A 24,087-nucleotide genomic window follows, 5' to 3' on the forward strand; every position below is an offset into this window, starting at 1 on the left:
CCACTAATTTGATAAAGCACAGCTAAAACCTGTGGCAAAGATGTAAACTGGAACTAAAACATTTCGGGTTACTGAGAGGTCTTGGGGGTGGGGGAGGTGTAAAAATTATGAATCAGCACTACTTAAAAAGAAATACAGTATTACATTAGGAAATATGTTTAGGAAAGAAACCTAGAAAGCAATGAAAATAGAAAACACAAAGTGAAACTAAAAGTATTTTAATACATAAATCTGTACAGTCCATATGACATACTCACATTTTACATATTCTCCTGGCTTAATAAAACATTTAAAAACACTCCAGAATTTGAAAATTTAATAATATTCACCTACTAACACATATAAATCACTGAATGGTCAAAATGTTTTTATTTAAGCATGTATATGTTCAGTGACTCTCAAGTTAACTAGGTTCATTTTCCCTAAAGATGTCTAATTTAAATTAAAAAAAAAAAAAGAAACCAAAAACTAGACAGTATGTTTTATAAAACTTAGTTAACGTTTATATGGCTTTATAATGGTGTTATATTAAAACTAGCAGGCACAGAATATAATACAATGTTCCCACTGCTGAGAAATTTGGAGGAATTAAAAAGCAAATGTAGCATTCCAGTAGATAGTAATTCCATGTATAACCTTAAAAGTTTGCTGAGGCAAAAGACACCTTGCAACATGAAGCATTATGATTAAACAATTACACTAAAACTTATCCCTAAACCTGGAAATTGTCACTGCTGGCTAAATTCTTAAAAGAAGTTCACTACTGTTAAAACTCTGCTCAGTTTTTTCCCAGTACAATTTCTGTATCCTTATGGGTAAAATAAAAGTATTAAATGATTTATTTCATTATTAGCTTTTAATAAAAATAAAGTCCAAATAAACTAATACAATCAATAATTTAAAAAATACAAAACAAACCATTTGATAGTATAGTTTATTTAATACAATGTTTTAACTATAAAAGTTGATACAGTTTCAGAGTTTAAATTCTGTAAAATGCAGTTTGCATAAAACAGTTTAACAGTTACTAGACTAATGATAAGAGAAGCAGCATTTTGAAACTAATTATACAACTGCAACAAGTTTTATTCCTAAATTTCATTAAAAAAATATACATCACAGTGACTTTTGAGCTAGGAAAAGAAGTACATTTTAACCTCATTTGTTTTTCCCTTCCACAAAGAGAGCAGCCACAACTTTTAACATCCTCACATACAAATACCCAATTAATTTATCCTTCAAAATACTATAAACACACAAAGGGGGAAACAAAATATACAGCATGTGCTTTTGGTAAACATAGGTATTTGCTTGAAAAAGGTGGTGGGGAAACACACCAATCAATTCCACCATTCCCCCTGTACATGAAAACAAACAAATCCCCTAACAACTCCCTTCTTCAACCTTCCTGGTGGAATTTTAAAAAATTTGTGATTTTTCTTTTCCTTTCATATTTACTTGTTGTGTCACAACACAGGCCAGAATTTACATTTGCCTCAATCCTTTAATGGCAGCTGGGAACTCACTATTAGCCAATGTTCCACTGCTGGAGTTTAGTTTTTAAACAAGAATTTGTAGCAAAACAGATCTTTTCACAATAGAACGGGTTAAAACCTACTACCCTTGGGGAGTCTATTCAACAGTAAATGTTGGAATACCAAACTGAACGATTACAGCAAATACAACCAAAGAGAGACAGAAAACAGCCCATTTCATGTTTCTTTGTAACAATGATATGGTGTATATTTAAAGTACCTTCTACTGAAGGTAAAGGAAACAAATTTCTATAGACATCTACTATAAAAGTTCAAAGTGTGATTACCAAAAAAAAAACATCAACTGCCACCTAGAGTAGAGCAAAATCAACTACTAAAAAATATACTGATTTGTTCCACTCACGAACTTGGAAACAAATTAGAACTGCCAATTAATATTACTACTCAAAATACCAGAACACCAATGTGTTCCTATCCCCAATATTAAAGAAAATTTTACTTTTCAGTTTCATATTTTCTACTGGGCACAAGAATCAAAGGCCATTAGGCAAAGCTGAGATGAGTTAATATTACATTTGTGCAAAGATAGATTTTTATAAGACAAATTCTTTGAAATTTCTGTGAGGGATCTGATTAAGACAACTTAGAAACTATCATGCTCTATGAACTCTCTTAACTATAGTTTTTAAATGTTTTAAAGCAACCTGGTATCTTCCCTACAAGCTCATTAACATTAATCTCTCTGCAGTGTCAATTCTGTGGTAGATGATTTACACAGAAAAAGAATTCACAGGAAATAATCATAAAAATTTTTTCATTTCTCAGGTATTGCCAACCAGGCAATAAAAACAAACTAAAAATCTTTAAATGGATTTAAATCCGCTTAAAGATGTTTGAGTTTACAGTTTACCTCAAAGTAACTATGATACCAATTTGGCAGGAAACAAATAGTTGACTTTTAGGAAAAGAGTTGTTCAAAGTAAAAAGTAAGGACTGCACAACTATTAAAAAGGTAATGAAAGAATTACTTGATTAGTGCAGTATTCAGATGCAAAGGCAGATGTATGGTTAATGCTGTTTGATCATTTTCTAAATGTTATTTACATTCTGAAAATAAAATCTAGCTGATTGTCATCTTTCACTTCAACTCCTTCACCATACCTCACTGTAAAAACAGCTAACAGTTTTTATAGGTCTAGAAATAATGCTTAGCATGGAATTGCTTCTTTGATAACCAAAATAGAATATTACTTAAAGCAATTACTAGCTTCCCCGCCCTGTGGTTACTTATCTGTAATTCTTGGTAGATAAAAGTTCTGGGATCAGACAACATACAAGTATTTTTTAATTAGCATGGATTTTCTTTTTTTGTTGTTCTTATTAGAAATCCTTTCTTAAACAGCACCTTTCTTGAAGCTCAAATAGTTTATAACAAAAACTTTTTAAATGCAGTTCACTGAATTTAAGACAAGCAAAAACTAATTTAAAATATATAACACATTATACAGCTTGGGGACTCAGGACTCAATTATCTCTAAGGTTTGTGATAAAAATCTCTAAGCAATCAATCACCCTGGATTATCATAAACATCTATTACTTTTATCATTAGGAAAAAGATTCAGTAAGACCCTGATATGGATATTTGTTTCAGGAAATCCAAACAATCTTATAATCATCACCCTATTCATTACATAAGTATCATTACTGTATTAATCAATAATGGGAAGTATTATATTAATAAGCATTGCTTTGCTCAGTACAAATAGCATGAGTAGCTACTGGATTTACCAAGGAGCTACCTGGTAATAAGTAGCTATAAGTATCAAATAAGGGATAAGTAAGTAGCTATTTGACACTACTGACAAATATTAAAGTACAAAACACTCTAAAGGCAACTACTAATTGGAATTCTGAAATTTCTTTTCAAATGAGGCAGGTTTTGTGTTTACTGGATGTTCAGTATTCTATTTAGAAGAGAAATTTCAGAATAAAAGGCCACACATCACTAAAATAGCAATATACAACACACAAACTTCTAAATGGACTTTGGATATCTTTAGTGTTTAACTCTGTAAGCTATCAAATTTTGCCACTTTCTACTCTAATCTATGTGGCAATGTTATACATGCCAAGTTAAAATGATTAATAGTAATGATACAAAGCCACCTGAAGAAAAAGAAATCAGAGTCATAAACATGCTACAGCCTGTGATACATATATAAAAGAGATGCATTTTCTTGCCAGTTGAAACTCAGTTATGAGACTTAGAGAAGTCAGTTCAAGTTAAAAAAAAAAAAACAAACCAACAACCATGCAAGGTTAACACTGAACTCTAGGTTAGTGGCCAAAAAGAGAACTCTCATAAGTTAATGTGTCAGTACCAACAATTTTTAGAATTTGTCTAACAAAGACCTGCACGAGTGGTACGTTTTAGTGAGGAAAATATTTTTTCATTTTAGAGAAGGGCAGTGACAATAACAATTACAGAACATTCGCCAAAAGCAAGGTTCATCTCTTCAGACCAAAAGCAACACAAAATTGAGAATTACAACCTGATCGTCAAGGTATAGTTCTTGTTAGATGCTGTATAACAGCAACTCAAGCCCAATCAGTACATCAACTGAAAAAAATACTCAACTATATCTATAGACAGTTGATAAAACAGGAAAAATAAGAAACAAGCTACTGGTAGCGCTATAAAGAATAACATATGAAGTGCAATATAAGTATTTTAAAGCACAAATTACTATAAAATCAAAAGTGATGACTTATATCTCAAGTTATTAGGGGCCCACTTCTGTATAATTAAAAGCTGCTGTTGCAAGCCTCTATTATAAATGCAATCAAAAAATCTATATATAAGATTTCTTCTACCAAGTGGCTTTTCTAAGGTTACTTTAATCATGAAAAACACAAGCTTCTATAATAATGTATTCCAACAATCAGTTATCCTTCTTTCCAATTGGCTGATCACACAAATTAGGGTATAGAAGAGCATGTTTGCTACTGGCTGATTGTTGCAACACAAAAATGCATACATGAAATAGTTAAACATAGCACACAGCATTACACCAAAGTGTTTTTATCATTTCAAGTTTATTAAAACTTTAGCAGTACAAATTATCCAGGCTGCAGATTATCAAAAGATCAACTCAAAAAGTCCACATTGGAAAAAAAAAAGACAAACAACCCCAAAACAATGAAAAGAAAAAAACAACGTAAGGAAGATCATCAGCAAGTCTCTAAAACTTAAAATCTGAGACAGAATGGACATAAGAAGTTTATATAACTCACTCATCCACTTTTGTCTTCATCTGTTCCAGGGCTTGATTCATGATCAAATTTTTTATTTTTATCATGTGTGTGGTCATTTTCTTGACCCTTTGATTTTTGGTTTTCTTTTTCCACTGAGGATCTGGTCTTCTCATCCTCCTTATTTTTCAAAGTGGAGAACTTTAATTCATTGTCCTGACTACTTTGTTTCACTTTTGAGAATGGACTTTGATCTCTATCTGCCTTTTTTTCCCTATTACTATTTGAACTACTATGATCACGATTTTTAGAGTACATTCTCTTCTCACCCTCAGAATTCTCTTTTCTATGTGAACTTCTACTTTCTTGGTTTCTGTATTTTTCCTTGTTTCTGCTTTGACTTTCTTCTCTCTCCGAGCTCCGTGAATCTCTCCTCCTCCTCCTCCTATCTTTACTTCTTGATCTTCCTGGCGTCGCTCTTCTCTCTCGGCTCCGTGACCTTCCTCTTCTCCTGTACTCCTGTTCTCTGTATCTATGATGCTCCTTGCTTCTGCTGCGGTCTCGGTCATGGCTTCTGGAGCGCACTCTTCTGCTCCTGTCCCTACTTCTGCTTCGCTCCTTTGTTCTACTGTTGTAACTGTGTTTGCTTTTAGTCATATCACGTTCTCTACTCCTAGACTGTGCACGTCTGTCTTTGTCCTTACTTTTATTATGATCATGCTCATTGTTTTTGGATTCTAACTGTTTAGATTTCTCTTTACTTCTACTCCTTTCCTGTTCTTTTCCTTTAGAATCAGGTTTTTCTTTTTCTTTAACATTCTCATGATCCCTTTCTTTACTCCTTGACTTCATCCTCTTTTCTTCATGTCTATTATGCTTTGTGTCTCTTTCCTTACTTTTGGATTTTTCTTTGCTCTTACTCCTACTTTTTGATTTGGCCCTTTTCTTTACCTTGTTCTTATATTTATCATCTTTTTCTGAATTTCTTCTGATTTCTCTTTCTTTGCTGTTAGATTTATGGTCTTTAACTTTCTTTTCCTTTTCACTTTTCCTGTTTGGACTCTCAGACACATGCCTATGATCAGTTATTTTTTTCTCTTTTACTCTAACTGGGCTTCTTTGATTTTCTTTTATTTCATTTAACTCACTCCTAAAAAATGAAGAAAAAAAGTTTTTGGGAGACTTTATTAGCTGAAATGATATTCTATTTTCCTTAAGATTTTCAGAAACAACTGAAATGACTCTAAATAAAATAATTTAAAATAGTTAAAAAAATACTTATTACCACATTTGTAATAAGAGTTAAATCTTACTTATCCCCTTTAATCCATCTTTCACCACTTGATACTCTCATTCTTTGAGCTCTCTGCATCTCCTGCCTCCAATGTGGAGGAGTCTCACTACGTCTGAAACGATCCCTTGATCTGGATCTAGAAGGAGTTCGATAACGCTTTAAAAAAATAGAGGGGAAAAAAATTAACATATTAAAACATGAAAGTATTACAACAGTTGCTAAAGTGTATGTGCTTTTAGGTTTCAAAAAATGTCTGATATTTCCATGCCCTCTAAAATAACTAAACTCTCCCAATTTTCAGGTAGGAAATCAATGAGGCATGACATGGTTTGATATCTGTTTCCACTGCTAATGAAACGTGTGCTTATCTATTCTTGTTTTAAATAATTCTTGGGTTTAAGTTCTAAAAGAGTAAATATTGACAGCTATAACCCACATCAACAAAAGCTCTTTTAAATCTTCCATCATTTTTAAGAGTGTAAAGAGGTCCTAAGACAAAAGAGTTTAAGAACTGCCATGAGACCAGTTAGGAAGCCATTTATAGTTCAGAGAATATATAATGGTGAATTGAACAAAGACGGTAGGAGTGGAACCTGAGGGAAGTAGATGGATTTCAACATATCTGAGAGGTTGAACTAACAGGATTTGGCAACAGATAAGTTATAAATGGTAGAAAAGAAAGATGAGAAATAAAATGATTCTTGGGCTTCAGGTTTAAGTAACTGCACAAGTGGAGGTGTTGATCACTGAGACCAGGAACGTAAAGGAGGGTCAGGCCTGAAGAAGAAGAGTGCTTATGCTCAACACTGTAAATGCTGAGTTTGAAGTGTCCACTAGGCATCTAAACGGTCATCAAAGAAGGCTCTGGTACCAGAAAAGCAGATGAAAAACTGAGTTTTCAGTGCATAGGTACCCAGTGAAATTACGAGTGATGAGATTGCCCAAGAAGCAAATACAGAGTGAGAAGAGTTAGCACTCTAAGGTACTACAATATTTAAAGATCAGGCAGAGGAGTATGAACTGGCATTGGAAATTTAAGATAGACTAGCCAGAGACAGGAACAAAAGACAATGGAAGTAAAGGAGAAAGAGTATTACAAGGAGGGAGATTAACAAGGACAAAGACTGAGGGATCCACTGGATTTTGTGACATGGAACTGACCATAAAGCAAGTGCTGTTTTCAGGAGAACGGCAGAAGACAACCTGAAATGACTAAGGAACAAGTAGGAAGTGAAGAAATAATATACTAAGTATAGCCTCGTTTGTTAAAAGGTTGCAAACACAAGAAGATATTTAAATTCTGAAGAGGAGAATCCAGTGAAGAAAAAGGGTATGAGATGTTAAGAATAGGATTTTTAATAAGAGTAGACACACAGTGGTCAGGAAGTAACAAAGAGGCACAAGAAAAACCTCAATCTCATTTTATACCATGTACATGTAAAATCCATTAACATCTCGTAGACTTTCAGCATAGAAGAACCAACACAAAGAAGTACTATAAAAAGAGAACATACAATTCAATATCCACATCTACTCTAAATTTTAACTACTTATGTGAAAAAAAAAAATTAAACACTCCAAGATTTAAGATAAATGCAATATTATCAGGATTTCTGGGAAAATAAGCACCTACCCTTGGTCCTCTTCCTTTAATTTTCCTGCCAGACCTAGTAACTAAAAGTCGTCTCTGGTATGAAGGAGGCTGGGAGTTAGGTAGATTACTAGAAGGAAGCAAAAGGAAAATTAAAACACATTATATAATAAAAATAAATCTGGAGAACATAGCTCTATTAATCTAAATGAATAAACTTAAAATAGTGGTTCTCAATGAGAAATATTATCAGTTTTAGTAGGTATTTGATAAAGTAGGGGAGCATTTTAACAACTTTCAATGATGAGAGGGTGCTACTGGCACTGAGTGACCACAAGTCAGGAATGCGAGAATCCTGTAATGCATGAGGATGAACAACTATTCTATTCCCAAATGCCAACTGTGTTCTGTTGAGACATACTGTTACATAATCTTTTTGAAGATCAAGTCAACTTGATAGTGCTAAGCAACATGAAAAAACGTGGAGTAGGCTGTATGCTGTTAAGAGAACAATTTTAAAGCTCTCTGATTCTAAAGTACCTCATTATCCTACCAGCAGTTATTCACTGGTGATAAAACTATGGATAAGTGCAACTGATGTGAATTAAACAGAGAACACTTGGTCTGAATTAGAAAAATATTTAATATCATGCTTTATATAAAAAAGGGAAACTACTTATTTTCAAATAATAATACGAATATTAGCACTAACAACATTCATGTATGCTATATTTGAAAATGCATTTTAAAGTAGTTCAAATATTTTCTCCTTAATATTTATTTCCTTATAAACATCCTTTCCTAACAGTTGAGTAAACTCAATTCAATCCATCAAAATTAACACAATTCAAGTAACCAAGATTTATTTTTATATATTTACTGTATTGTGAAAATACAGGGGGAATGAGCAGATTTTTATCACTTTTATGTTATTTCTGATCATAAATAAGAGAAAGATATCCATCTTTTTTTCCTATTTTTGGACATAATTATTAAAATGATACATAAAGAACCAACAGAACTACTAATTCTAATAATGTGAATTATGTAGAAAAATTTTCAAAGTACTTGAATATACTATCAATTTTCAATACCACAATATTGTAAATCAGGCAAGGAAAACAGCATTTTCTCCCACCAGACAAAATGAAACATAAGGGTTCTTATTTGCTTAAAAATTTAAGGTATACAAATAACAGAGTAAAACATTTGTTTTACATGGAATTCGTCTGGAAATGCCATTTAACATACCTTTTTGCTATTTGTAGTGCTTTTTTTAAAAGTTACTTTTATTTAAAAATCTGTCTAAATTAAGTCAATTTTATCTTTTCAGCTGTGTGACTGGCAAAAAGGAGCTTTGCTAACACTATCCAATTAAAAAATTTCAATCTTAGGACAAGGTCACCAATTAAATCTTATCTAAAATTTTTAAAACTGTTGCTTTTTTTTTTTTTTAAAGAAAGGGTCTGTGGTAGAGAATGAAGGGTCTTTGTAAAATAAACATATTGACATACCATTCTCTCTCTCTCTCTCTCTCCCTGTTCTTCCTTTCCTTTTCATCAGCTTTAGGAGGACTTTTTCTCATTAGGAATCTGTTTTCAGGTATTGGAGGGATTTCTTCTGGACGGACAGTAGACTGGGGTTGTGCTTCAAGATTTTCAGCCTCACTTTCACTAGATGCACTTAAAAGAAATACACAAACAAGTTCCATTTGGTTATTATGTACCCACCTCAATTTCCCAATTGTTGGTCTTTCTTTCCTTTGTAAATATTCCATCTATCTATCATCCGGTCCCCTACTGCTGACCAAAGATGCAGTTACATGGGGAAAATACTCGTTCCTCTGACAAACCAACCTAAAACCCAAACCAAATGTATCTATTATCACATTCTCAAAAAATACTTTCCTTTAAAATGGAACCCAAATATTCCATATGCACTGCACTGATAAATTTAAAATACTTTAAAATACAGGTAAAGAAACTGCTTTAGAGGCAACGGGTTTATGAAGATGAGCTTTAGTACAAAGACAGATTTTTTTCAGACACAACAGAAAAGAAAGTAAATATGCTGACATAATCTGCTTTATGCTATCACAGGAGAAAAAAGGAAAACACTCATTGGTTTCCTACAGTTCTTACTAATTTTAAATTCCCTCCATAAAATACAAATGTATCTAATCAAAAAAGTCATTGAGTTCCTACAAAATGAACTGAATGATTTTGTTGAAAATTGAAATGTACCCAAATTTAATCTATAGACTATAGAATATCAGAATGGTCTTATATGTCATCCGATGAAGTATTTCTATTTTCATGTACCATATAATTGATTCAATATCCCAATAGGTTTATATATAAACAGAAGGTAATTAGAATACAAAGACAGTACTATAAAAGTAAATTAAGACCTTTTCTTGCTTTTCTTTCGCTTCTTCTTCTCTTTCTTGTGTTTACGAGAATTTTTCCTATGTTTCTTCTTTCTTTTTTTTGACTTCTCTTCAGAAGCACTTTCAGAATCAGAAGAATCAGAAGAGGACTGAGAATCGCTTGAGCTGTCTGAGTCACTGGATGATGAGGAGGAGGAAGAAGATGACTTATGCCTTTTCTTTTCTTCTTTCTTAGCTTTAATAAAAAGCAAAATGGTTCGATCAACACTTTTTAGACAAACTTTGTCAGAGGAAATTTAGATTTTTTTTTTGGCAGATTCTCCAAGTCCAGTATTTAACACTTAGTTCATCCAGCTATTTGAACTGAGCAGAACAGGAAAGGAGTTAAGACTCAAGATTAGAATCCAGACCTTCAGATTCATGGGATTCCCAGATGGCTCACTGATAAAGAATCCACCTGTCAATGTAGGAGACGTCAGAGACATGGGTTCGATCCCTGGGTCAGGAAGATCCCCTAGAGAAGGAAATGGCAACCCACTCCAGTATTCTTGCCAGGAAAATCCCATGGACAGAGCAGCCTGGTGGGCTACAGTCCATGGGGTCACACAGAGTTGGGCATCACACGTGCATATGCACACACCCACCAGATTCATGGGTCTGAGTTATATCTATAAAGAATTTTGGAAAAGTTAACAGGTAAAAACACTAAACTAAGTCAATTTCAGAATTAGCTGAATAACATTTTAAGCACAGAAGTAACACTCAAGAATCTCAGATTCAAATATTTGTATAGTTTTCAACTTTTTCTCTTATTATCAATATTGGAAGCAGAACTGTAGGAGAGAAGAAGTAACAGAAAAAATACTTTGCATGAATGTGGAAAGGTAAGAAACATGATTCCATTGGAATGGGCTTATTCAATGCCTGAGCATCCCTCTAATGATTAGAGCCTGTGCTCACCAACAAGAGAAGCCCCCACATGCTGTATTATATACAGAAAGCCCAATGAAGACCCAGGGAAGCCCCCCAAAAAGTTAAATTTCAAATTGAAATTTTATTTTGGGTTAAACAAAGTTTTAATTTTTAAAAGGGGTCACCAAACTCAAATGATTTAAGGACTAGGAAACTGACACAAATAAGTGAAGTTAATCAGGAATTGGGGAAAGACATGATAGACTGGATTGAGCCTGGGCCACCTAAAAGTATTCTAATTCAAACCATGGTGGATTTAAAGAAGTGAATTCAACTATCCAATTAAAACAGGGGCAGGGGGGGTTTCTCTGATGATCCAGTGGTTGAGAATACTTCTGCCAAAGCAGGGGACATGGGTTTGATCCCTACTCTGGGAAGATCCTACATGCGACGTGGCAACTAAGCCCATGAAGCCAGCACTTCAGGGCCCATGAGTCGCAACTACTGAGCATGCGTGCTGCAACTACGGATCTCCACGCGCCGCGAGCTTGTGCTCCCCAACAAGAGAAGCCACCACGACGATAATCCTGCACACCACGACGGAGTAGCCCCACTCACAACGAGAGAAAGTCCTTGCGCAGCAATGAACACTCAAACAGCCAAAACAAAACAAAACAGTATCTGATCAATTTTCTAGGTCTAACTACAAAGTTATATGAAATAGAAGCACAGAAGAAACACATTACATAATACAATGATGCAAGTAGTAAAATTCAGCGTGTGCAACAGTAGGAAAGAAACCCTACAGGTAAAATGACCTAGCTTGTTCAACAAATAAATCTCAAGAAAACATAAAAAGAAATGGTGGGAGAATCTATGAAAAACAAACCAAAAAATTACAAGACCAATCCAAATGCTTGAACCTGATTTGGATTCAAACCCAAACATCAAAAAAGTTAACATTTATAAACTTAGAAATGTGAACACTGTAAAGATTTTTTACATTTAGGAATATATGTGTATATGCCTGCATATGCTTACTTTTTTTAGAAGAGTCACCTTTTAGAGATAAATAGTGAAAAACTTATCAATAAAAACATTATGCTTAGAATTTGCTCCAAACAGGAAATGGAAAAGTGGCCAAGGATAGGAAACATGAAATTGGTCATAAATTAATTGGTAAAGCTGGGTAATGAACATGGTGATTTGTTATACTATTTCAACCACTCTAGTAAATGTTAATATTTTCCATAATTTAAAAAATCAAAGAGGACAAAAAATCTACCTTTGGGACTGACTACTGGCTGTCTGTTTACTGACCTTAACTGAAAGGGTTCACAGTTGCTTTGCAACCTTTCTGTGTTCCCCTCTCAGGAACACCTGAGGATTTGGCACTGGACCAAATGATTCTTGAAACTTTTTTAAATGAATTTAGTGGCTTAAAACAACAACTATTTATTATTTCTCACAAATCTAAAGGTCAGCTGAGTGGCTCTGCTGAACAGGGCTGAGACCTACTGATTTATTGTTGTTGTTGTTGCCATTTTGTGTGGCATGTGGGATCTTAGTTCCCTGACCAGGATCAAACCCACCCTCCCTGCGTTGGGAGCATGGAGTCTTAACCACTGGACCACCAGGGAATTTCTAGGGCTCTGGGGATCTTGCTGGGGATTCTTGAAACTCTTAACTCAGAATTTATAGGAGTGCACTGATTTGTAGAGATAAACAAGAATCTACCTAAGTTACTGTACACTTGACCAACGGTTTGTGATTCACCATCAAGATTTAGTAATGATGAGATGCTGCTGCACTGGAGAATGGCAACTAGGTATAAATGCTGAAGGGATACCAGAGATAAAAGCTTCATTAAACTAAGGCAGTCTTTTCTCACCCAATCATGCTTCTCAGGACCATGAACCTATTAATACTAAGCATGAGATGCCCAGGACATATGCAAGCTCTACCTAGAACCAGAGATCTCCACTATGACACTGCTGTTCAAGCTGTGCTGTTTCTTGTCCTGTATCCTTTCATAATGATAAATAAGCTTAATGCTGAGTGAAGCCTGTCTTGTCTCATGAATCCAACTGTTACTCTCATCCCAAGACCACTGTTGCTGGTGAGGCAGAGTGGGTATGTGAAATGAAAAACCTGCTTGCATACACTAAAAACCTGAGGTATGGGATTAGGAGGGAGAATAAAAGTTAAAGAAACCCAAGGAAGGAAATAAATTCATAATGAATATGAGAAACTCTAAATAAAAATATCTTGGACTATATAATATGCAGGCAAAATACAAATATTTCACATAAGCAGAGAAGGGGCTTCCCTGGTACTCAGTGTAAGGAACCTGCCTGCCAATGCAGGAGACATGGGTTCAATCTCTGGGTCAGAAGGATCCCTAGGAGAAGGAAATGGCAACCCACTACAGTATTCTTGCCTGGGAAATCTCAATGGACAGAGAAGCCTGGCAGGCTGAAGTCCATGGGGTCACAAAGAGCTGAACACAACTTAGTGACTAAACAAGAAGCACAGAATACAGCTGTTAAAATTACTTGACAAAACACAGTCATGCTTTATCCCATGATTAACAAAGCTTTATTCACCAGCTCCAATTCATATTTATTTTACATTGTGATTCTTTCCAGAGAAATACACTGCATGCAGTTGGTTTCTTAAAAAGCAAGCCCAATCTCCCTATTAAATGATTGAGAATGCAAGTGTTAGTTGCTCACTCGCATCCGCCTCTTTGCGACCCCATGGACTATAGCCTGCCAGTCTCCTCTGCCCATAGAGTTCTCCAGGCAAGAATATTGGAGTGGGTTGCCATCCCCTTCTCTAGGGGATCTTCCCGACCCAGGGATCAAACCCCGATCTCCTGCACTGCAGGCAGATTCTTTACTGTCTGAGCCACCAGGAAAGCCCTCTAAATGTATTAAAAACATTTAAGAAACCATTATTTAGTTTTCACATCACTTTTCACGTAAGCATTTGAGAGAAGCAAAATATCACAACAGTACAGAAGATCAGAAGGAGATTCATAACTATTTTTAGGGCAATATAATCTGCCTGAGATATGGACAGAGATGAGGAAAGGCTTTTCAATGACTACTGTTTTATGCTTTCTAAATTTTGAACAAAACGTATTAACTTTTAAAATTAAAGAAAATTTAAAACTCTCAAGTCTGATAACAGCTGTCACCACATTCTCCAAAAAAACCCAAAACCTACTGTCTAACCACTTAAATAAAATCTATTTCAAAGCATCATTTATAAGCATATAACTATCCTTAAAATAAAATGAAATAGTACTGAAAGCAAAACACAATGCAAGTTAAGAATCATTACTCATCCATTACTGGATAAATGATTTAATGGATAAAAAGGAATTACAAAGAGCAACACTTTTAAACTCTTGGTAGGGTGTGGTATATAATATTACCAGATACTGACTTTACTAGTATGATGTTAAGGTGAAAAGACAAGTTTCCAGAACATTTTACTTATAAAAATGTAAGGTAAGAAAATGCTGCTTTACTAGTTTTTTGAGAGCTATAAATTTTATACCAATTAATTTCACATGAAACCTTTATATTAAAGAAAATTTCCAGGCCATCATCAAAATAAGGTTTGAAGTAAAGAATGGAATTATACCTAAAATAACCCTCTTTTCATTTCAAAATTACTGGGTCTCCCCTCTAAACAGTTTCTTAGTTTAATATCCCACTATTTTCCATGAAAAGTGCCATTACCATGGCTCTTAATTTAAGAATAAGGACACTGAAATGGGATCCTGTCACCATACAAATGAGTCTCTGATCTTTTCCACCGTGGAAAGGTTTACAAGAACAAGGTTTACCAGCTGCTTCCTCTATTGTGCTCTTCTTTTTGTATTGCCAGGTAATCTGTTTTCTATTACATATATGCAAGATTTCTGCTCATTTAACTGTTTACTGCCATTTGCCATAACTCAGCACTTGTGTTTCTATGTACTCTGTAATATATCACTGGTCCCATCTCACACTGCAAGGTAAAGGTGTACAGATATCTCTTTAACAACTGCAGTGAACTCTGAAGAGACCAGCATGATCTGAGTTCATGGTAACTTCTAAAGAACCAGGAAGTGTTCTTATCAAAGCAGTGGTCCGTGTTCTATCCTCCACTCGGCCCGCCCCTTGATAGCCTCTATACGGATGCAGTTTTGGTTAGTCTCCAGTGTTTCCCCTCTGCACCTGTTAGAAGGATGCTCCCCTTGACTCTGAACCTTCTCAGGCACATTCAAATAGCCAGAAAGAGTAGAATTTCCAATCTCACAACAGCAAAGGGACAAAGGCACAAGATGATTGCCCAGACTCACCAAGACCACATATAAGTGGGCCCAGACAGATTTCCTCAGAAGTCTTTTTGTTTTCTTTAAGGAAGTTAGAAAAAGAAAAGAAAAAAAATTCTATATTTATTTTTTAAAATTGGGGTGTGTATCCCTCAAACAAGGTTTTGAATATGATGACAATGAACACCATTGTGCTACCCAAAGCTTTTTGACTATTTCCAATTTAAGACTGTAAGAAGGCCATCAAACATAAACTGGATGTAACACATAGCTACACCTAAAAAAAAAAGATCATACAGATGCATGACAAAATTCATTCTGACCAGTGTTCTGAATGATAACTGAAGGGCTGTAGGGTAATAGGTGCCAAACTGTTTTCTTCTCCTCCTTCCATAGTGTGATCCAGAACAGAGCAGGCATGGACAGTATGCTTGAAACAAACCTGAACTTTTCAATAACTCCTGCGAAGACACTAACAAAGGGACAAATTTTCCTCAACTGATGAAACTGATAAGGCAAGAAATGCTTCCTTAGCATGAGTCTGGGGAACACACACTAGAATACTACATCAACTTTCAGCACAACTTCCTGGCCACAATGGCACAGGCAAAATTAGTATTTATCACTTCAGGTGAAAATATATGATAAAAACATAATAACATATAAACAGTGACATTCATTCACCTTCTCATCCATTCAGCAAATATTCAAACACTAACCAGTTAATACCAAGAAGAATTTTTACACCAGATGTATTAGAGAGTCTATGATAACTTTTATGGTTTAAGATGTAAGCTTTTTAATTACCTCAGTCTCTTTCTAAATATGTAACCACACAGCATTCTTAACTGTTATAAGCAGAGAATAGATCCTAACACAAAATCCTTAAAAATTATAAAACACAAGAAAAAAGCCAAAGAACAACTGCTGAGTACAAAATAAAATATGAACCCTAAGTACCCCTTCTCTCCATCCTTCCTCCAGCAACTGTAAGTTTGTTCTCTGTGAGACTGCTTCTGTTTTGTAAATAAGTTCAACTGTATAATTTAAGGGATGTCATATGATATTTCTTGTTCTGTACAATTTACTTCACTCAGTATGACAATCTCTAGGTCCATCTAGCAAATGGTATTGTTTAATTCTTTTTGATGGCTGAGCAATATTCCATTATATGTATATATAAATACCATTATATTATATACTATATTAAATATAAATTTCATTATATATATATGTCATATCTTCTTTGTCTACTCCTTCGTTGATGGACACATAGGTTTCTTCATGAATACTTTTTTTATATTGTGATTTGTAATTCAGTACTTAATTATCTTGATGTTCAAATTGCACCAATTTTATCTATTGGCATTTCCTTCAAATTAGCTGTTGCAAGATTGTTGCAATTTACTAGATGAGCATAAAAACTATTTATACATTAGGAAATTTAAGAAATAAATGAAAGTTTTAAGACAAATGATAAAAATTGTTCAACAAAAATGAAAAAAATAGTAACTTCAGTGTAAGTGTTCTCACAAATAAAATGATAATTGGAACCAATAAATTGTACAAAACACTCAAAATAAAAAAGTATCCAAAATTTAACATGTCATATTAAAAAAAATAAAAATAAAAAAAAATAAAATATGAAGACTTTTCTACATGATATGGGAAGAAATGTCTTAAACCAAAATATTCTAATTGTACCAAGAACACTTTGAAGAATAAAATGGCAAGATTCAGGGTCTAAAATTTTCAAAGTTTAATATAGATTGCTTTTTAGTTTTTATTAAAAATAAGTCTTCTCCAGGGATTTCTCTGGCAGTCCAGTGGTTAGGACTTGATACTTTCACTGCCATGGGCCTAGATTTGATCCCTGGTTGGGGAACTAAGATCTCACAAACCCTGTCTGTGTGTGTCTGCGGATTCTCCTCCAGAAATATTGTGGGTCTTTTTATATTAAAGCAAAATGAAATGTACATATTACAGAGCACATCAGTATACTTAAAACTTGAGAACAGAATGTTCTATTTAGGGCAATTCTGAAAAGAATATTAAAGACTTTAATGAGTTAGCAACACCTAACAAACAAAGCTTTAGATCTGGAGCCAGCAAACTTGGGTCCAGTTCCCTGATGTGGTAAAGAACAATTTCCTTGACTGTATCTGTAAAATGAGAGAAATAGTATTATATAGTTCTCATGAAGATGAGAGAAGAAAGGTTATAGATGATTCCCACATTTGTTAAACATGAAACACTAAGTACTGATATTATTTATTATTTCTTAGACAACTAAGAATAGGTCAATTCAGTATTTTATTGCTTTCCATACAGATTTGAAGGTAAACTCACCTCATTACTTTGAGATTGTCAGACTCAATATGTGTAATGCTGCTAAGTCGCTTCAGGCGTGTCCGACTCTGTGCGACCCCATAGACGCAGCCCATCAGGCTTCCCCATCCCTGGGATTCTCCAGGCAAGAATATTGGAGTGGGTTGCCATTTCCTTCTCCAATGTGTGAAAGTGAAAAGTTAAAGTGAAGTCGCTCAGTCGTGTACGACCCCACGGACTGCAGCCTACCAGGCTCTGCCGTCCATGGGATTTCCAGGCAAGAGTACTGGAGTGGGTGCCATTGCCTTCTCCGCCGGGGTGTAGAGGTGGTCACAAAAAGGGAGGTAGGGAGAGAAAGGGAGGTGGCAAGCCCACGCGGGCGGTAGGACCAAGTCGTGTGCGACGGGGGAGTGTTTAGGCAGGTGAAGTAGAACCATTGAGGCAGTGCCTCACTTGCGTGATGAATTTAGCTATTCTTTAAGAAAATCATAAAATCAAAACAAACCAATGGTCTCTTTCAAGTTCCCACTCTGGCCAGTTATTTCCCTGCTGCTGCTGCTGCTGCTGCTGCTAAGTTGCTTTAGTCGTGTCCGACTCCTAGCGACCCATGGACTGCAGCCCACCAGGCTCCTCTGTCCATGGGATTTGCCAGGCAAGAGTACTGGAGTGGGTTGCCATTGCCTTCTCCCAATATGTGTAATAAACAATAGAAATTACATATTTAATATAAAGACTTTAAATACTTAAAACCAAATTCTTACCATTTCAGATAGTATCATAGCAAACTACCAGTTGTGTTAACTTGACGTGTTCTTGTTTAAGTAAAACAAGTGTCTCAAACGTGCCAGATGGTTATGAATCTAAGCAGTGCATGAAGGGGAAATAATTTATTCCCATAAAGTTTGTTAGCCTATGTTAATCTTGTCAATTGTCATCCTCCCCACACTCTTTTCCTAGAAGAGTACTTACCATACTATTTAGACAACTACACTTTTCAAAAAATCTAAAAAACAATATGGAAGCAGAAGGATGAATTACTGTAAATTAATGACAAGGAAAGTTAATCAGTTTCACAGTAAATGAGCAAAATATGGAGTAAGGTAAAACAGATTTAAAAAACACAAAAATACATTAAAAATACACAAAAATGTCATACTTATGTTCACTCTAGTATAAAGTTCATGCCAACTAATTAAGACTGTTTTGTGCACATAAAAGTTAGCAGAAATATATACTTGTATTTACCTTTAGCTTTTGGAACTAGCTCTCCACAACTGAGTATCCGTACCTCAGCAAATGGTTTGCTAGCTGCATCTGTTTTCTGGTTTTCTATTTCTCTCACAACTTCTTGACCAGAAATCACTTGCCCAAAAACCACATGATGCCTAAAGAGTCAAGTAAAGATGATTAAATAAAAGTTTCTTATTTTAATATATTAATTTAAAATAGGTTGTAAAATACATGAAAATAATCTTTACCCATCTAAATGAGGAGTTGGTTTTGTTGTTCTTTTGGAAGTCATCAAATAGAAGAATAAAAACAAAGTCAGAGAAAAACAAAGTTAGCATCTCTAAAAAGGAAAAGAAAATAACTGCATTGGAAACAATGTAGAAAACAAGAATTCATACATACGTTAACATAATAGAATCTTATTTACCTTAACCTTAAATAGAATCGAATGCAAGATGCTTTGACATAATGCATTTTCAAAATTTTGTTCTGAAACACCTATACATTATTGAAAACATACATGAAATTAAAGTTGATGTTTTGTTGTTACGTCTATCCATCCATGTTTCTTGCATGTAACTGGGTTCTTACTGAATATCCATAATTGTACAACGTTCTACTATCTGGGTATACCGTAACTTACCAAAACATCGCACTAGTTTAACAACAGTGCTTTTCAGCCTTAGCATTTTAAACAGTTAGAGCCCAGGTCACATTCTGACGCACTCACATGTGTTCCATGGGGCCTAAACAGAAGTGGTCCATCCTGTATATTATAAATTTTTAAACTAGCTGCCAAGACTTACAAATTTAGATACTTCTATATAAAAATCCATATTCTAGACCTTTTTTAAAACCTGGAAGATGTGGCACTTGGCATGTGGCAATTATTGGTCAAGCTGAGTATCCCTGTCTCTAATAGAAAGATTAATAATTAAGTTTCTCATCCCAGCAGTCTTTATTCCCTTATGTTACCTGCCTAAGACCTATAGGTCTTAGAGTTTGTTATCCCTAACATAAAGTAAATCTCATGTTGAAGAAAGAGATCTGCATTAAAATTTAGACAAAATCTAAAATAAGCAAAAAGTCATTTTAAAAAATCCTTTTTTTCTTCTCATCAACCTTAAAACTTTGTAGTTAAGAAAGCTGCTATCTGAGTAGCTATGAAGACATACTGATACAACGGACTAAAGATGGGTACTGTATAAGATTCATTATCTGAAAAAATCTTTAAAAAAGCATTAGAAATTTGAAAGAAGGAACACAATTTAAGCTAACCTTTGGTTAAAACACAAACAATACTACTAAAAAAATTCTAACGTATACATGTATTTCATGTACATGTTAGAACTTTAAAATAAGCTCACCTTATTTTAAAAAGTGATAACCTGTTATTGTTTTCTCACTGTAACAGCTGTAATCACCTCAACTTGATAAAAGCACCTAGAAATGTAAAAACCTAGGTGTATACTATATATGTATTTGTGTTACATTCAGTATATACAATTTGCATCAAGATATAGTAAATCCTCACTTCACAGATTTCATATTTGCCCACGGGCTTGCTCACTATAATGTATTTATAATCCCTAAATCAACACTTGCAGTGCTTCACAGTCATTCTCAGATTGGTGAAAAAGTGATGAGAATGTCAAAACTAGAACAAATAATGCTAAAAACTAGCATAATTTGTATAATGCTTGTAGGAATGTAAAATGATGTAGCCATTCTGGAAAAGTTTGATGGTTCCTTAAGGAGCTAACCATACAATTACCATATAATCCAGCAATTCTACTCCTAGGTATATATCCAAAAGAACTGAAAACAGGGACTCAAACAAATACACATATGTGCCAATGTTCACTGCAACACTATTCACAACAGACAAAAAGTGGAAACAACCCAAATGTCCACTAACAAATAAATATGGATAAACAAAATGTGGTATGTATATACATTGGAAAGATACTCAACCACAAAAAAGAAGGAAGTTCTGATACATGCTATAAAACATGGATAAACCTTCAAAACATGCTAAGTGAAATACATTAGACACAAAAGGACAAATATTGTATGATTCCACTTCTATATATAGAATAGGTAAATGCTCAGAGACAGAAAGTAGAATAAAGGTTACCAAGTGGCTGAGTGGAAGGGGAAATGGCTACTCTATGGAATGATGAAATAGTTTTGGAAATAGTGGTGGTAGCTGCACAATTCTGTGAATATAAATAATATCATTGACTTAGTTACAAATGGTTAAAGCAGCAAATTTTATATGTTACCACGATATTTTTTTTTAAAGATTAAAAAACTGAAGTTGTTTCTGTAAAAAAAAAAAAAAAAACACAACAAAGAAGTAAAGATGAGTTAACCAGAACTGGAAAGAGGTCAGGAGAAACCAACAGGAGGAAAATTCTGAGAATATACATGTGAATTTAACACAGGGGTTTTGGTTAGCATGGGGAGAATTTTATCTTAAAAAGTGAAAATAAATGATAACAGTGTTGCTGAGGATCTGGTAAAATTAGCACTTCCTTTTGGAAGTCAACGCAACAATATATATGTAAACCCTTAAACATGTATAAACATTTGACTAAGTAAACTTCCAGTCACTTACATAGAAGAATTTAAAAATGCATCAAACAATAGGTACAACAGTGTTCACTGGAGCAGTTTGAAAACAAGAAGCAACTAAACGTTCAAAACTGAGATGAAATAAATAAAACCATAGTACATTCAAACAATGGATTAACATGTAGTATTAAAATGTTACTAATTCATATTTAGTAACATACAAAGAAGTTTATATTACATGCAAATGTTGATTACAGAGTATATGCAACTCTATATTTTTATTCCATGAAAAGATGCACTTGGGGAGAGGATTGTTTTTCTTCTTTTTATCTGTGTATTCTAAACAACAAATGTGATATAAGTTCTTTCTGTTTAAACAATCAAGAACATCCATACATAGGTAATTGGCTGAATAAATTATAGTATATAAACACACAATAGAGTATTATGCATTTATGAAAAAAGGAAAAAGATTTCTATGAACTGATATGAAATGATCTCTAGGATATATCATTAAGTGAAGAGAGAAAAACATTATGTACAGTATGCTATCTATTGTATAAGAAAAAATGGAAAATAAGAAAAAAGTGTGTATCTGTGCTTATGTTTGTAAAAAGAAATATAGAAAAATAAGCCAGAAACTAATGAGGTTGGTTACTAATATGGACAGGTGGTGTAAAAAGGGGTGAAAAAATGGGGGAATGGAAATGGAGTGAAGAGTTATGTGGGAGTGATAATTCCATGGTATTCTCTCTGCTTTGATTCTTAGAATCATATTAATGTTTTAAAAGCTTAAAAAAAAGGACAAAAAACAAATCAATCTGGCAGGAAAAACAAATGAAATATAATCTGAAACGAATATAACATATTTTGAGTCATAAAATCATACAAACTTTATACTAGAAAGTACTAACAAAAGTCACTTTTAAATGCGGTAACTACATATCCTCACTTTAAAAACAAAAATTGCTAAAAACAGTGACCTCTAGTTAGTATGTTACTTTTCCCAGTGTTACAGGGTGGCAATTTTTAAACCTAGGATTCAACAAATGAGAATTTTGAGCATTACTTTACTAGCGTGTGAGATGAGTGCAATTGTGCGGTAGTTGGAGCATTCTTTGGCATTGCCTTTCTTTGGTTTTTCCTGTGGTCATGTATGGATGTGAGAGTTGGACTGTGAAAAAGCTGATCGCCGAAGAATTGATGCTTTTGAACTGTGGTGTTGGAGAAGACTCTTGAGAGTCCCTTGGACTGCAAGGAGATCCAGCCAGTCCATCCTAAAGGAGATCAGTCCTGGGTGTTCATTGGAAGGAATGATGCTAAAGCTGAAACTCCAGTGCTTCAGCCACATGCTAAGAGTTGACTCATTGGAAAAGACTGATGCTGGGAGGGATTGGGGGCAGGAGGAGAAGGGGCCGACAGAGGATAAGATGGCTGGATGGCATCACCAACTCGATGCACATGAGTTTGAGTAACCTCTGGGAGTTGGTGATGGACAGAGAGGCCTGGCGTGCTGCGATTCATGGGGTCGCAAAGAGTCAGACACAACCGAGTGACTGAACTGAACTGAACTGAGTTTGTATTTCTCAATCCTGTATTCCCTATCCTGTACACCTCTACCCTTATCTATTCCCATTGGTAACCACTACTTTGTTCTTTGTATTAGTGAGTCTGTTCTGTTATATTCATTTATTTGTTTTATTTTTTAGATTCCACCTATAAGTGATAATGTACAGTGTGGTCTTTCTCTGGCTGACATATTTCACTATGCAAAATACGTTTCAGGTCTATCCATGCTGTTGCAAATAACATAATTACATTTTTTATGACTGAGTAATATTCTGTTATATTTCTAACATTTTTATCCATTCCTCTGTTGATGAACACAGCTGACTTCTATATCTTGACAACTGTAAATAATGCTGCTATGAGCACTTGGAATGCATGTTTTTTTGAATTAGTATTTTCATTTCCTTGGTATACAAACCCAGGATGTAATTGTTGGATCATATAACACTTCTATTTTTGGTTTTATTGGTGCTAAAACTTGGGGTTAGTGATTTTTTACTGAATAAAATACTTTTGAATCTAAAAAAAAAAAAAAGCTTAAAAAAAAGGACAAAAAACAAATCAATCTGGCAGGAAAAACAAATGAAATATAATCAGAAACAAATGAATATAACATATTTTGAGTCATAAAACCATACAAACTTTATACTAGAAAGTACTAACAAAAGTCACTTTTAAATGCGATAACTACGTAGCCTCACTTTAAAAACAAAAATTGCTAAAAACAGTGAACTCTAGTTAGTACGTTACTTTTCCCAGTGTTACAGGGTGGCAATTTTTAAACCTAGGATTCAACAAATGAGTAGAATTTTTTTAACATAATGGAAGACAGATTTCTCATGGTTGAAGAAGGGAGTTACAAATATGAAATAGAAAACACAGAAATAATCCATATGGTGCTGACAGATTAACTTCTTCTGAGCCCAAAAGAGTTTATGTTACTGAAGAGCAGAGCAAATTTTTACCCATAGAAAAAATGTGAACTGCTGACATGAGCCCTGGTAACAATTTTTTAATGGTCAGAATTGGAAAACATTAGTAGTATTGACTTTGGATTACAAATAAACTTAGTGAGTTGGCAAATTCACAAATACAGAATCTTTGAAAAATGAGGAACA

The 24,087-nt window shown here is 34.3% G+C and overlaps 1 protein-coding gene across 12 annotated transcripts in view; it reads right to left on the reverse strand.

Annotated features, from left to right (window-relative positions):
* Nucleotides 1-202: 202 nt before the first annotated feature.
* PPIG (peptidylprolyl isomerase G) overlaps nucleotides 203-24,087 on the reverse strand; it is a 45,867-nt gene continuing 21,982 nt past the window's right edge. For 11 of the 12 annotated variants that reach the window (XM_061435758.1, XM_061435708.1, XM_061435700.1 and 8 more), the window contains 7 exons: nucleotides 19,072-19,101; nucleotides 18,839-18,978; nucleotides 10,045-10,258; nucleotides 9,149-9,316; nucleotides 7,677-7,764; nucleotides 6,063-6,199; nucleotides 203-5,899 (listed from right to left, as the gene is read on the reverse strand). In XM_061435758.1, coding sequence (XP_061291742.1) covers nucleotides 4,792-5,899; nucleotides 6,063-6,199; nucleotides 7,677-7,764; nucleotides 9,149-9,316; nucleotides 10,045-10,258; nucleotides 18,839-18,978; nucleotides 19,072-19,101 — 1,885 coding nt within the window. In that variant the 3' untranslated portion in view covers nucleotides 203-4,791. Of the gene's footprint in view, nucleotides 5,900-6,062; nucleotides 6,200-7,676; nucleotides 7,765-9,148; nucleotides 9,317-10,044; nucleotides 10,259-18,838; nucleotides 18,979-19,071; nucleotides 19,164-24,087 lie in introns of all 12 variants that reach the window. The other variant, XM_061435775.1, reaches the window with a different exon arrangement.

The sequence above is a fragment of the Bos javanicus genome, chromosome 2 (assembly GCF_032452875.1).
Source record: "Bos javanicus breed banteng chromosome 2, ARS-OSU_banteng_1.0, whole genome shotgun sequence".
NCBI lineage: Eukaryota > Metazoa > Chordata > Mammalia > Artiodactyla > Bovidae > Bos > Bos javanicus.